Below are 14463 nucleotides of genomic sequence, written 5' to 3'. Positions count from 1 at the left end.
ATACTTCATCTGGGGCTATTTCAGAGGGTCCTATAGAGGACATAGTTCCAGAGGTAGAGGCAAGGGTGCTTCCCCACGCAGAGCTGCACTTACCACCAAACAATGACTGCCTTCTATTACCTCTCGACCACATAACACCAGTTGGAGGTCGCTTACAACTTTTTCCTACCCACGTGGCAAACTGTGAACATTAGATCAGTGGGTATTGGACATTATCCATCATGGCTATTGCCTGGAGCTTATTACTACACCTCCCAACATTCCACCTCGCAAGCACAGGCTATAACTGGAACATCGGACACTACTCAAACAAGAGGTCGGAGCTCTCCTCCTAAAAGGAGCTCTAGAGCCTGTCTCCATACATCACCAGGGGACAAGAGTGTACTGACTATACTTTCTAATACCCAAAAAGGACGGCTCCTTACAGCCAGTTCTAGATCTCATGCACATAAATGAATACATGGTAACCCCACAAGATAGGACCCCACTTCTCCAACAGGGCGACTTTATGGCTACAACAAACCTACAGAACGTTTATTTTCACATACCAATACACCCAGCACATCGCTGATATCTCAGGATTCTAAAGAAGCCCGTAGACTTACCACACGAGCATGCTATGCGGCTAAATCGAAAATATTTATATACTATTGTCACTCAAAACAAATTAATCCCTTTAATGCCACAGTACAAAAGATTGTCTGTTACTTGCTTCATTTACAGCTCTCTTGCTTAGCATTCACCTTCCTAAGGTTACATCTAGCCACAGTAGCTGCCTATCTTCAAAATAGTATAGCTGCTACAATGTTACAGGGAAAGAAATTGCTAAAGAAAAAACATATATACCAACCATACAGTAGCAATATTGTGTTACTCAGTGCGACAATGAAAGAAACAGAGAACAAAGTTATGAGGGACTCACAATAATTTCTTGTAACAAAGCTGTTATTGAAAATATTTTTTATCAAGCATAAATAATGCCAAATACAAACATATAATAGGTGCTCACAAGGTTACATATAACAAACACATAATCATATAAATCACTGTGTAAACAAAAACGCACACAATGGCAGAGGAAAAGAATACAAATATTTGCCTGTCATTTAACAAGATCAATGATTCAACATAGTTTCCCAAAAGAGAACATCAAAGGCGTTTTGACCTAATCGGTTCATTAGGTCATCATCAAGACAATTCAGAGCAACCATCAAATTCAATTTGCAGCAAAGTCAATCAAATCAAAAATGGAATCCATCTAAGCCAAGAGTTTTCCTCATCAAATCCATAAACTCAAAGAACCTTAGTTCCGATACCACGTGTAGTTACAGTTGCACGGGTACGTGAGAGTAAAATTCCGAACCTCAAGAGTTAATGTTACGGTGGATGGCTTCCCAAGTGCTAAACGGTTTGCAAGTTGAAAACACAGGGCTAAAATCGGCCTGAAATTGTGAACCACGATACTCTCCGACTGTCTTCAAAATAGGCATCACATTTCTTTATTCATGGAAGCTCTTAAGAGTTATTTCACCACGGGTTCCATCTGCACCCTCATGGAATCTTAACATTGTTCTTACACGACTCCTTGGCCCTCCGTTTGAGCCACTTCATACCTGCCAACTTAAGTTTCTCTTTTGGAAGGTGGCATTTTTAATTGCTATTACCTCACTTAAATGTGTTAGTGAGCTCCAGACATTAACGTTCGAAGGACCCTTCTTCCAGATCCACCCAGACAGGGTGGTCCTCCACACCAACCTCAAATTCCCTCCAAAGGGAGTCTCCCATTTCTACCTCAGTCAATTGAGTTACTGTTTTTTACCCTCAACCAAACTCAGTTGTGGAAAGAGCTCTCCATACATTAGATGTCAAAAGAGCCCTCATGTACATTGATAGGACTATCACTCTTAGAAACACTAAACAACGGTTTGTTGCTTTTTCACTACCGCATAGAGGAAAGCCTGTATCCGAATCGGTAATTTCCAGAAGGATAGCTAAGTGCATTCAAACATGTAGCGCTAAAGCTATAAGAACTGTACCTACACTTCTTAGAGCACACTCTACTCGAAAGACAGGAGCACCTATCGTTTTCCTGCGAAACAATCCGATAGTTGACATATTTAAAGCAGCTGCATGGTCTACACCACACACTTTCATTAAGCATTATTGTGTGGATGTTCTAGGATGCCAACAAGCTAATATGGGTCAGGCAGCGCTGCTTACACTTTTCCAAACAACTGCAACGCCCACAGGTTAGCCACCCCTTCTGAGGAGGACTGTTTTGCAGTCTATACACAGTATGTGTATCTACAGCCACACATACTCCGAACGGAATGTTACTTACCCTGTATGCATCTTTTTGTGGCATGTAGTGCTGTAGATTCACATTTGACTCCCCTCTTAGCCAGACACCTGTGGCTATTGCAGCCTATTTTCTCTTTTTATATGGATTGACATCTCTTTACTTACCACTTACACACCATTCTCATCCGCCTGCGGGAAAACAATCTCACTATTGAGTGGATACCCATGTGCATTATCACCAAGAGGAAGAGTCACCTTACCTCGTGACTTGAAAGACTTCTTCGAACAAAAACAACTGCCACACACACATAAAGACTCAACACATAGATGGCAGGAGTATTCAAAGCATGTGAATCTAAAGAACTACTTGCCTTGAACAGATGCTTACAGGGTAAGTAACTTATTCCGTCCTTGCTGAGGGTTACCACACTGCTTATCTGCCGACTTTCAGATGCAGCTGCTGTTTCTTGGCTGAACATTGGTTTTATTGTTCATAAAAGATATGCTTGTATGAACCATCTATGAAACTCAAAGTGCCCCCAATTTGGTGTTATCAGTTGATGCTCGGGAGGTTGGGGGTTGGTTGCCGTCCACCAACTTTTCCTCTCCTTGTGGTCAGTGGGTCTACAAAACGCATTTACGGGCCGTTTTGTGCAAAGAAATCTGGAAAACATATCGACATGATGCAAGAGAGCCCAGGCTTTGGCACTCAAAGGCAGCATCTGTGACACCGAGGGAGGGGGCAGCCTGTGGAACTCACTTAGCTGGCATTTGAGGCTGAAGGTTTTCTTAGAATGGCGAAAGGGAGATCTCTTCTCCATGTGGCCAAAAATCTGTTTTTTTAAGTGGGAGATCTGAAAGAAACACGTTAGTTAGATTCCTCACCTTAGAATATCCCCAGGCGTCAGACTGGATCCGGAAGATTTTAGTAGCAATACCCCTTGCGCGTCGCTAGGCGTCGTCTGTGGCTCCGCGTCCGTCATTGGCGTCGTGCGCCGGAATGATGTCGTCGGAGTACTTGGACGCCGCCCTCGCGCGCTGACGTCAGTTCTTATACATAGCTTTCCGCGCCAGGAACGCAGAGCCATGCAAGAAATGACACTGGTGCCAAAAACTCTAGGGCCCTGCAAAGGATAGCCTTAACCCTAGATGTCAGTTCGCAGAACGGGGAGGATGGGTGGGTCGGTGAGGAATCTAACTAACTAATGTTTCTTACAGATACATCGTTACCGAAGGTAAGTAACTTGTTCATCTGAAAGAAACACGTTAGTTAGATTCCTCACCTTAGAATAGATACCCAAGCAATACCAACCCTGGTGGTGGGTCTGCGAACCAAGATCACACCAGAAAGTCCTGGAGGACAGAACGGCCAAAGAAGCCATCCCTCCGGACTTTGCTGTCTAGGCAATAATGCCTGGCAAACGTGTGTAGCGAAGCCCACATCGCCGCCTGACAGATGTCCTGCAAAGGGACTCCCCGTCCCAAAGCAGTAGTAGCCGCTGTGGCCCGAATAGAATGGGCTCGCAGCCCAACAGGAGGGTCCTTTTTTGCCAAGGAATAACAGATTTTTATACACAAAACGACCCACCGGGAGATGGTCCGTTTGTGCACAGCTTTCCCCTTCTTAGCACCCACGTATCCAACGAAAAGTTGGTCGTCCACCCGGAACTGTTTTGTGCGGTCCAAATAAAAGGAGAGCGCACGTTTTGGGTCCAGACGGTGGAGCCTCTCTTCCTCTTTGGAAGGATGCGGAGGTGGAAAGAAGGTAGGCAAGGTGACAGATTGCCCAAGATGAAAGGGGGTCACCACTTTCGGTAGAAAGGAAGGACGAGGCCGAAGGACAACCTTGTTCGGATGAACAGATAGAAAAGGAGGCTGGGACGATAGAGCCTGGAGCTCACTCACCCGTCTAGCCGAGGTGATGGCTACCAGGAAAGCAGTCTTAAGAGTCAGAAGACGAAGAGGACAATTGTGAAGAGGCTCAAAGGGAGCGCACATCAGAAATGTTAAGACAAGATTCAAGTCCCACTGAGGCATTACGAAAGGGACAGGAGGGAACGTGTGAGTAATGCCTTTAAGAAAGCGTGACACTACAGGGGACTTGAAAAGAGAGGGCTGATCAGGAAGCCGTAAGAAGGCAGAGATGGCAGAAAGATAACCTTTCAAGGTGCCCAAGGCAGAGCCTTGCTGGGCCAAAGAAAGAAGAAAGAGGAGAACCTCAGAAAGAGGGGCGGAAAGGTGATCCACAGCCTTTGCTGTGCACCATGCCACAAATTTGTTCCACCGGCAGGCGTATACCGTCTTTGTGGAGGGACGCCTGGCTGCCAGAATGATATCACTGACTTCAGGAGGCAAGTCAAATGGCATCAACTGCCGCCGCCAGTAAGCGCCGATCCGGGAGAGCTACCCCTTTAGTCAATTTTTGACTAATTTTTTTGACTCTTTTTGGTCACTTCTCGACTCTGGTGCCGGTAGGATGCCTGGTTTCAAGGCCTGCGACGACGGTCACCGACTGATGTCGGTGACCGATCATCACCGCCGGTGCCTGTACTGCTTGGGCCTCGACCACGACGCGGAGTCGTGCTCCGATTGTATGGCCCTGACCTCGAAAGCTAGGCGGGAGCGGTCCCGCAAGCTTCTCGAGCTTCGCCACTCGGCTCCGCGCCCCTCTCGATCCCGGTCCAGGAGGAGGTCCAAGGAACGGTCGCGGAGCCGCACTCGACATCGTCGCTCGTCTGGCTCGAAGTCTTCGGGTAAGTCGAAGCACTCCAAGAAGTCCAAGAGGCGACCCCGCTCTTCGGACTCCCCTCGCCGGTCGCGCGACTCGGCCGAGGGTCCGGGCGGTACCACCTCCGCGGCTCTGCAGGAGCCGCAGGCGCCGCGCAAGTCCCCATACCCGCCGGTCTCTGGGACTGACGCGACGCCGGTCAGTGCCTTCCTCTCGGCCATGCGGAGCCTGGCCCCGCCGTTGACGCCCGCTGGCGCGCCTTCGGGCCCCGCGGACTCGACTGGGCGACCTCGCGTGCCGGCGGCTCCGGCCCTGGTGCCGGTGGAGGCTCCGGCCCCGACGCCGCAGGTCCCCGAGGGGCCCGAGCCTGGGCCCCCGTCGACGCCGGTCGACCTCGTCACGCCTCCTCCGCCGACACCGGTTCCACCCCCGACTCCGGTCGACGTCGATCCCCGATTCAGCCCCTGTCCGGTCCCGACGCCGATGCGGCGCCGCCCGACGCCGCATCCGACGCCGCATCCGACGCCGCTAGAGACACATATTGTCTATCGACCGGCTCCGATCATTCCTCCTGTTTACCAGGAATCGGATGACGGGGGCGAATGGGAGGGGTCTGATGACCCTATGGCCCTCCAGGGGCAACTTTCTCAGGACTGGGCAGATGAACTGGGGGAGGCCAGTGGATTGGATACCTCACCGGACACTGGATTCATCTCTCCTCCGACTGTGGCTTCGGAGGAGGGTGCAGCTTTTTCTGTGGTGCTGCGCAAGGCGGCCGCGGCCCTCGGGCTTGAGCTGCCTGCCGTGGCTGTGAGGACTAACATCCTCACTGAGGTGCTTCAGTCTGCCGCATGCTCCACTGAGCCTCTGCTGCAATTCAATGAGGCCCTCACTGACGTTCTGCAGGGCACCTGGTCCAAGCCCTCCACAGTCCCTCCTGTGGATAGGAACGTTGCCAGGCGCCACCGCCCTGCTCCGGGCGACCCCAGTTTTCTGTCCCAACACCCCTCCCCCGAGAGTCTGGTTATCCAGGCCTCTACCTCCCAATCCTCCTTCCCGTCCGCTCCTCCGGACCGGGATTCCAAGAGACTTGAACAGTTCGGTAAGAAGCTGTTCTCCTCGCTCAGTTTGGGCCTGCGGTCGTTAAACACCGCCTGTCTCTTGGACCGTTATTCCCACTCTCTGTGGGATACGGTGGAGGACGTGCTGCCACTGTGCCCGGAGGAGGCCCGGGCGCGGCTTTCCTCGGCTCTGGCCGATGGGAGAGATGCAGCGCGCCATGCAATCCGTTGTGGACTCGACACTACGGACTCGCTGGGTAGGGCGATTTCTACCACGGTGGCGCTTCGACGTCACGCCTGGCTGCGGTCCACGTCCTTTTCAGGGGATGTCCAGAGCACACTCATGGACATGCCTTTTGATGGCGCTCGCCTTTTTGGTGAGAAAGCGGACAGTGCGCTGGCTCGCTTCAAGGACTCCCGGGCTACGGCCACGTCCTTGGGCCTCTCGGTCCCGCGGCCACAAACTTCCGCTTTTCGCTCCTTTCGTGGCCAAGGAAGGGGCACCTCCTCACGTCCGCCTAGCCACCGGCCGCAGAACCAGCCTGCACGCGGTCGCGGACGTGGTTTCCGCCGAGGCGGTACTGGAGGACGACGCGGTCAGTCCACATCCACCTCGGCACCATCCGCCTCAAAGCCTTCCTAGTCCGTGCTTTCAGGCCCATTCCTCGCCAGTGGGAGGCCGGGTTTGCCATCACCTGCTCCACTGGCATACCATTACTTCGGACAGGTGGGTGCTGCAAATCGTCCGAAGGGGCTACTCCCTCCCCTTCGAGACGACCCCTCCAGCGATGCCACCGCAGCACCACCGTATCTCGGAGGATCATGTGAATCTTCTGCAAGAGGAAGTTTCGGCCCTCTTGGCCAAAGAGGCCGTCGAGCGCGTTCCGAGCCCAGAAGTAGGTCATGGTTGTCATTCCCACTACTTTCTGGTTCCCAAGAAGGGCAAAGGAGGCCTACGCCCTATCTTGGACCTCAGGAACGTCAACGCCTTCCTCCGGATGGAACGGTTCAAAATGTTGACTTTGGCTCAGGTTCTAGCTGCCCTAGACCCTGGAGACTGGATGGTAGCGTTGGACTTGCAGGACGCATATTTCCATATCCCCGTCCTGCCGGCCCACCGGCGTTACCTGCGGTTCACGGTGGGTCAGGAGCACTTTCAGTTCACCGTGCTCCCCTTCGGCCTTACCAGTGCCCCTCGGGTGTTCACGAAAGTGATGGCGGTTGTCGGAACCCCTGATCTGTGCAGATGAGCTGCGGTCTTCCCCTATCTCGACGACTGGTTGTTGAAGGCGGGCTCGCCCCAGACAGTCGTCTCCCACCTCCAGACTACGGCGGATCTCCTGCATTTGCTGGGGTTTTCCATCAATGTGCCGAAGTCGCACCTGAGCCCCTCTCAGAAGCTCCTCTTCATCGGAGCGGTTCTCGATTCGGCGCAGTTCCGGTGGATGAACCCGGAACAGCGTGTCCGGGATATACAGGCCCTGATTCCCATCTTTCGGCCTCTATCCTGGGTTTCGGTCAGGCTAGTGTTGCGGCTTCTGGGGCTGATGGCCTCCTGCATCCTACTAGTGCATCACGCCAGGCGGCGCATGCGGGCTCTGCAGTGGGACCTGAAGTTTCAGTGGGCCCAGCATCACGGCAACCTGTCCGACCATGTCTTGATCTCGGAGGGCACTGCACAGCAGTTGCAGTGGTGGCTCACGGACCGCGATTGGGTCACGGGCAAGGGCCTCTCCCTACCCCTACTGTCGTAGTGACGGATGCGTCCCTCCTGGGATGGGGTGGCCATATGGGAGAGGCGAAGATCAGAGGCCTCTGGTCTCTGGCGGAGTCTCGCCTCCACATCAACTTGTTGGAGCTGAGAGCGATCCGACTTGCACTGAAAGCCTTCCTTCCCTCTGTCCGGGGAAGTGTCGTGCAGGTGTTCACGGACAACACCACCGCCATGTGGTATTGCAACAAACAGGGCGGGGTGGGGTCGTGGACCCTTTGTCAGGAGGCTCTGCGCCTCTGGACGTGGCTGGAACACCAGGGCATCACCCTGGTGGTTCAACATCTGGCGGGCTCTCTGAACGCCAGAGCAGACGAACTCAGCCGCCGGTGCATGATGGATCACGAATGGCGTCTGAACTCCAAGGTGGCGCAAGGTCTCTTTCAGCAGTGGGGAGAGCCTTGGTTAGATCTATTCGCCACCGACGAGAACGTGCAATGTCAGCAGTTCTGCGCGTTGGAATTTCCAAGGCGGCACTCGCTCGGCGACGCTTTTCGTCGCGAGTGGAGTTGCGGTCTGTTGTACGCCTTTCCACCTATACCACTTCTGCCCAGAGTGCTGAAGAAGATCAGGCACAACCGGGCCCAAGTCATCTTGGTGGCTCCGGATTGGGCACGAAGGTACTGGTATCCCGAGCTACTCAGTATGTTGACCGATCCTCCGATACGTCTGCCCCTTCGGGGGGATCTTCTGTCGCAGCAGCAGAGGACGGTCCTCCACCCGAACCTGTCCAGCCTCCACCTCCATGCGTGGAGATTGAGCGGCGGCAGTTGATGCCATTTGACTTGCCTCCTGAAGTCTGTGATATCATTCTGGCAGCCAGGTGTCCCTCCACAAACACGGTATACGCCTGCCGGTGGAACAAATTTGTGGCATGGTGCACAGCAAAGGCTGTGGATCCCCTTTCCGCCCCTCTTTCTGAGGTTCTCCTCTTTCTTCTTTCTTTGGCCCAGCAAGGCTCTGCCTTGGGCACCTTGAAAGGTTATCTTTCTGCCATCTCTGCCTTCTTACGGCTTCCTGATCAACCCTCTCTTTTCAAGTCCCCTGTAGTGTCACGCTTTCTTAAAGGCATTACTCACACGTTCCCTCCTGTCCCTTTCGTAATGCCTCAGTGGGACTTGAATCTTGTCTTAACATTCCTGATGTGCGCTCCCTTTGAGCCTCTTCACAATTGTCCTCTTCGTCTTCTGACTCTTAAGACTGCTTTCCTGGTAGCCATCACCTCGGCTAGACGGGTGAGTGAGCTCCAGGCTCTATCGTCCCAGCCTCCTTTTCTATCTGTTCATCCGGACAAGGTTGTCCTTCGGCCTCGTCCTTCCTTTCTACCGAAAGTGGTGACCCCCTTTCATCTTGGGCAATCTGTCACCTTGCCTACCTTCTTTCCGCCTCCGCATCCTTCCAAAGAGGAAGAGAGGCTCCACCGTCTGGACCCAAAACGTGCGCTCTCCTTTTATTTGGACCGCACAAAACAGTTCCGGGTGGACGACCAACTTTTCGTTGGATACGTGGGTGCTAAGAAGGGGAAAGCTGTGCACAAACGGACCATCTCCCGGTGGGTCGTTTTGTGTATAAAAATCTGTTATTCCTTGGCAAAAAAGGAACCGCCTGTTGGGCTGCGAGCCCATTCTACTCGGGCCACAGCGGCTACTACTGCTTTGGGACGGGGAGTCCCTTTGCAGGACATCTGTCAGGTGGCGACGTGGGCTTCGCTACACACGTTTGCCAGGCATTATTGCCTAGACAGCCAAGTCCGGAGGGATGGCTTCTTTGGCCGTTCTGTCCTCCAGGACTTTCTGGTGTGATCTCGGTTCGCAGACCCTCCACCGGGGTTGGTATTGCTTGGGTATCTATTCTAAGGGGAGGAATCTAACTAACGTGTTTCTTTCAGATGAACAAGTTACTTACCTTCGGTAACGATGTATCTGTAAGAGACATTAGTTAGTTCGATTCCTCACCGACCCACCCATCCTCCCGTTCTGCGAACTGACATCTAGGGTTAAGGCTATCCTTTGCAGGGCCCTAGAGTTTTTGGCACCAGTGTCGGTCTCTTGCATGGCTCTGCGTTCCTGGCGCGGAAAGCTATGTATAAGAACTGACGTCAGCGCGCGAGGGCGGCGTCTAAGTACTCCGACGTCATTCCGGCGCACGACGCCAACGACGGACGCGGAGACGAAGACGACGCCTAGCGACGCGCAAGGGGTATTGCTACAGAAATCTTCCGGATCCAGTCTGACGCCTGGGGATATTCTAAGGTAAGGAATCTAACTAACTAATGTTTCTTACAGATACATTGTTACCGAAGGTAAGTAACTTGTTCAACATGTAACTCGCTTTTTAAATTCTGTTCTGTTTCCTGCAATAAAACGTATGTGAATATTAAAAATATGAATTAATTGTGCAGTTTTGGATGCCTAAAGATGTATGTTTGCTTTTCTTCCAGTATTTAAAATGTTTTATACCTTTAACATTTTTTTAGCAATGCTTTATAAAGGGGCTTTGGCAAAGCCAGTAGCTTTTGCACTTGTATTATAAAGGTGAGAAATTTAGATTTGCCACGGATTGTTTCCCCCTGGTTGTTGTCGCAGGGCCAGGCAACACAGCATTTGCAATTTAGACTTGGCCTGTTTTTTTAACCAATTGCTCACTGCAGTACCAGCCTATATTGTTAAACCAACTCTGAGACCCCATATATGCCTGTTTCTTTCATCATCTTTCGTCTTGAAGAGCTCGCAAATTTTCAGAAATATTGTTTGAAATAAAACTTGTTATCCCTAGATTATAATTCCTTCATTTATAAGATGTCCTGGGCTGAAAGCTATTAAAATGCTACTTTTAGTGATAGCCTCTTCAGTGCATGCTGCCTTCCTCTGCACTCCGTCCCCCAGATATGTACAAGTAATGGGACATTTCCAAGTTTTACTGAAAGTTTTAAACTGTGTGTTCACGAAATGAGTCCTTCTGACTCCTATGTTTCCCAGTTTCACTACTACAGACTTGCAACGTCCCTTGGGTGGTATTCGTTGTACTCAATAACATTTTAACGAACAAAAGTATCTTCTGTAATCTCTTTAGTGTTGCAGCATGCCATCAAATTGAAATTCCTTTGTGCAGATATGTGGTTTGATCTATTTGAAGAGCTTTTCTTTTTGTTTTGGTGTTTTATGTGGATTTTCTTTAGCATATAAGTTGATTTTGTATAGCAGACCCACTGTGCAATAGATTGCTTTTTATGACACAGATTGTTTTGTTGTTTTTGTCTAGTCTGGTAAAGTTGCAGCTGACAACACGGTAGGGCGATTCCTGATGGACTTAATAAACCAGGTGCCCAAGATTTCCCCTGAAGACTTTGAGTCGATGCTGAACAGTAACATCAACGTAAGTACCCATAGTCTCAATCCTGTGGGCTATTTCCAAAGAGTTGTGTTTAGAGCGAAGTTATTCTGTGCTAATGACAATAGTGCATTGCTCTCTACGCATATTTAACTCTGCATCATCTTCCATTGCTTAAATGTACTGTTGTGCTAAATTGTCCTTTTGTTTAGTATGGCATGAGGCCTATTCACAACGTTACACACAATCAACCCTCCACCTGATTGACTTCAAAGAGGATGGTTGTAAGGTCCTCCTCGCACTTCTGCTCTTTTAGACAAACCTTGCTTCATTAAAAAACAGAAATGGTCCGATTGCTCAAATCACACTTGTAGCAGCACTTTCAACTATTCTATTTCAGTTAACTTTTGCATGGTTTCTAGAACAAGGAACCTGTATCTCACCACTGTGCCTTTTTCCATTTGTCTTTTTTCTGTCCCAGCATATTTGCTTTCCTCCCCAGTAATTGTACATTTCCCCAAAAATGAATTATATAAATGTTTCTTGGAGTGCACTATAAAAGAATATGCAGATATTTATATTTTCTGGTGTTTTAAGATGACCAGCTTTTTTTTTTTCATTATCTTCTTAGGACTTGCTGATGGTGACATATCTTGCAAACCTGACTCAGGCCCAGATTGCTCTCAATGAGAAACTGCTTAATCTCTAACGGTGACTGTCTGAACTGAGAAGTCAGTGAGCCTTTACAGATTGCTAACCAGGTGGCAGTTAATATAGTGTTGCTTCTTCAGACGTACATGGAGTCGTTTTTCCAGATTTGACTGATCTAGCCTTGGCAATGAATTGACCGGTCTGAGATGGTTGAACATAAGAAGGTCACCATGCTTATCAATGGAAATGATTGCTCAGACTGTTTTTGGCAGATGCCTGGTCTACAAAACAAACTCTCATCCCCATTTTATTTTACATGTTGAATTTGAATAAACATGTTCAATTGGCGCATATTGTTTGATCTCTTTACCACGTGGAAGGTGCTATCCTAACTTGATGTGCATGCATCATTTTGCAGGATAAGAATAGTTGCTTTATTGTAAACTCTGTGTCTCATTCAGGGAAGACTTTCCCAATGTAAATAATTATATTAATGTTAATTGAAAATACAGTAACCAAATAATCAATACTTATTCACTTCTGACGGATACTTCTAGCTTTATATTCCTCGCCTTGTGAATTTCTGCTGGCACCAGACTGGATAAGGAAAACTCAAAAGCAGCTCCAGTTCCTGTGCACCGGTAAGTGGTGCAATGCTTTCCAAGCCTTCAGACACGAGTCAGGAGCTCTGCTTTTCTTCCTTTACTCCATCATCGTCAGCAATCTGTTTTATTCGATCTTCCGAGGACAGATCATAAAAGATACACACAATAATGGATAAAAAAGACCAACATTACAATCAAGACTCATTAAAAAGTTAGCAATCCCATTTTCCATTAAAATAAATAAAATAACAGGCAAGAACAATAATTTGGCCGTAGCTCAAGTGGCAGTGCAACAGTACTGGATCCATAGATAGCAGCGAGTATTAAATATTTAACGTTGGTGGTGAATGTATAAAATCATTTTTATAAGAAGATAATAAAAATAGCAGCCGCAATAAACATTTAATCAGCAATACGAATACAATAAATACAGGGGCCACTAAAGTGCTTTTGTATTAAAACAGCATGCTCCTTCTTTTTGCTAATGTGCACTTCAGGAAGTTTGGGACTGCAAAGCAAGCATTACAATTATTGTATACTTTAAAATATTTCTAGATTTTTTTAATGAATACATTACTTTAATTATTTTCCCTATATTTTCCCCTAGGTAGATATTTGCCACAGTGGCAATCATCACCTATATTTGCAAACTTACCAGTTGGAAACTTACACTCTTAAGTCGTATTTTGAGAGGCTCCCATCGCCATATTTTAGGTGGTGGAGAAATATAAGTCTACACCTACTTATAAATCTCCACTTGGAAATGGTGAGTAGCAAGAACAGCTTAGAGGTGCCCCTAGGTGTAGCAGTAAATATACTCATGAGTAAATGTACACGTTTACTTAACTTGGTGAATAAGCCCCTAGGTGTAGCAGTAAATATACACACGAGTAAATGTACGCATGTTTACTTAACTTGGTGAATAAGCCCCACAGCTATCTACAAAGTGCTTAGATGCTGTGTTAGAGGTAGGAATGTGCTTTACAAAAGCTATAGTACAATACAAGTTGACCTTTTCAGTTGCGGGGCATTGTGTAATTAGTGTACCATGGCATTGTGAGGATCCTAGGAACGTGCGACCATGCCACTTCTTTATCGATGACCTAGGAAATTTTGGCATTCAAGATGACAAGGGGATTATTAGGATGTGCTACCTACTGATAATCAAGAGGATGTAGGTGACTTGGAGGATTTTGAGGCGGTATCCTTCAACATTATAGAATTCTGTTAAGCTGATTGGTGTGCTTATCAACATTGTTTCCTTTAATCTGGTTTCAGTATTTAGGCAGATTAACAACCTTCTGTTTTCTAGGTGTCCCTCACCCAAACTGTATAGAGTCCTTTTTCCATTGTAGTCCAGGAACTTCAAATCCACTTCCTGTTTCTGCCCCATCCACCTGAATCGATTACCTGCTCAAGGCCTCCATCTGTGACCTGCGCTGCCCAATTAATGGTTTCTGACCACCAACATTTTTATTAATCTGCCTACACTACATGCACTTTTTAAAATTTGCTAAATGGAAGCTCAGATCCGCTAATTGAGTTTAAAATTTTTGTAATTCTGTATTTCATGTGAAGTTTTAGTATTTTGGCAGTGGGACCTTCCTGCAAGTTATTTCGTGAATAGTACTGCTTCATTTTTTCAAAGTGTCCGGTGGAGTTAGAACAGGAAATTAGCTCCCCCATCACTTACCAGCACCTGCCCTGGGGGTAAGAACCAAGTGGAGTAGGAATAGTATTTTTTCCCCAGTTAATGTCCAGCACCTGCCTTAAGATAGGTACCCGGTGGAGTGAGAATAGTAATTTTGACCCCCCCCCTAACTGTCAAACCAGGGGTTTAACAAAGGCCCCTGTGGTGCGGGGGGACCCAGAGCTCCAGGGGGCCCCTTCAGTCCAGTACCCTGCCAGCAGAGCTCCTGAGTGTGGTCGGAGGGGGCCCCCTTCATGCACTTTGCAGGTGGCCCCCCTAAAGTTTTGTTACGCCACTTCCCAACATCTGCCCAGAGGTAAGTACCC

The 14463-nt window shown here is 48.8% G+C and overlaps 1 protein-coding gene across 1 annotated transcript in view; it reads left to right on the top strand.

Annotated features, from left to right (window-relative positions):
* EIF3F (eukaryotic translation initiation factor 3 subunit F) overlaps window positions 1–12190 on the top strand; it is a 112490-nt gene extending 100300 nt beyond the window's left edge. The window contains exons 7-8 of the mRNA XM_085637409.1: window positions 11123–11236; window positions 11823–12190. Of these exons, the coding sequence (XP_085493535.1) occupies window positions 11123–11236; window positions 11823–11900 (192 nt within the window). The 3' untranslated portion in view covers window positions 11901–12190. The remainder of the gene's footprint in view (window positions 1–11122; window positions 11237–11822) is intronic.
* The last annotated feature ends 2273 nt before the right edge of the window (window positions 12191–14463 follow it).

Source organism: Triturus cristatus, chromosome 12 (assembly GCF_964204655.1).
Source record: "Triturus cristatus chromosome 12, aTriCri1.1, whole genome shotgun sequence".
In the NCBI taxonomy this organism is placed as follows: Eukaryota; Metazoa; Chordata; class Amphibia; order Caudata; family Salamandridae; genus Triturus; species Triturus cristatus.
Note: the sequence above shows the minus strand (reverse complement) of the source record. Positions and strands in the feature narration are given on the sequence as shown.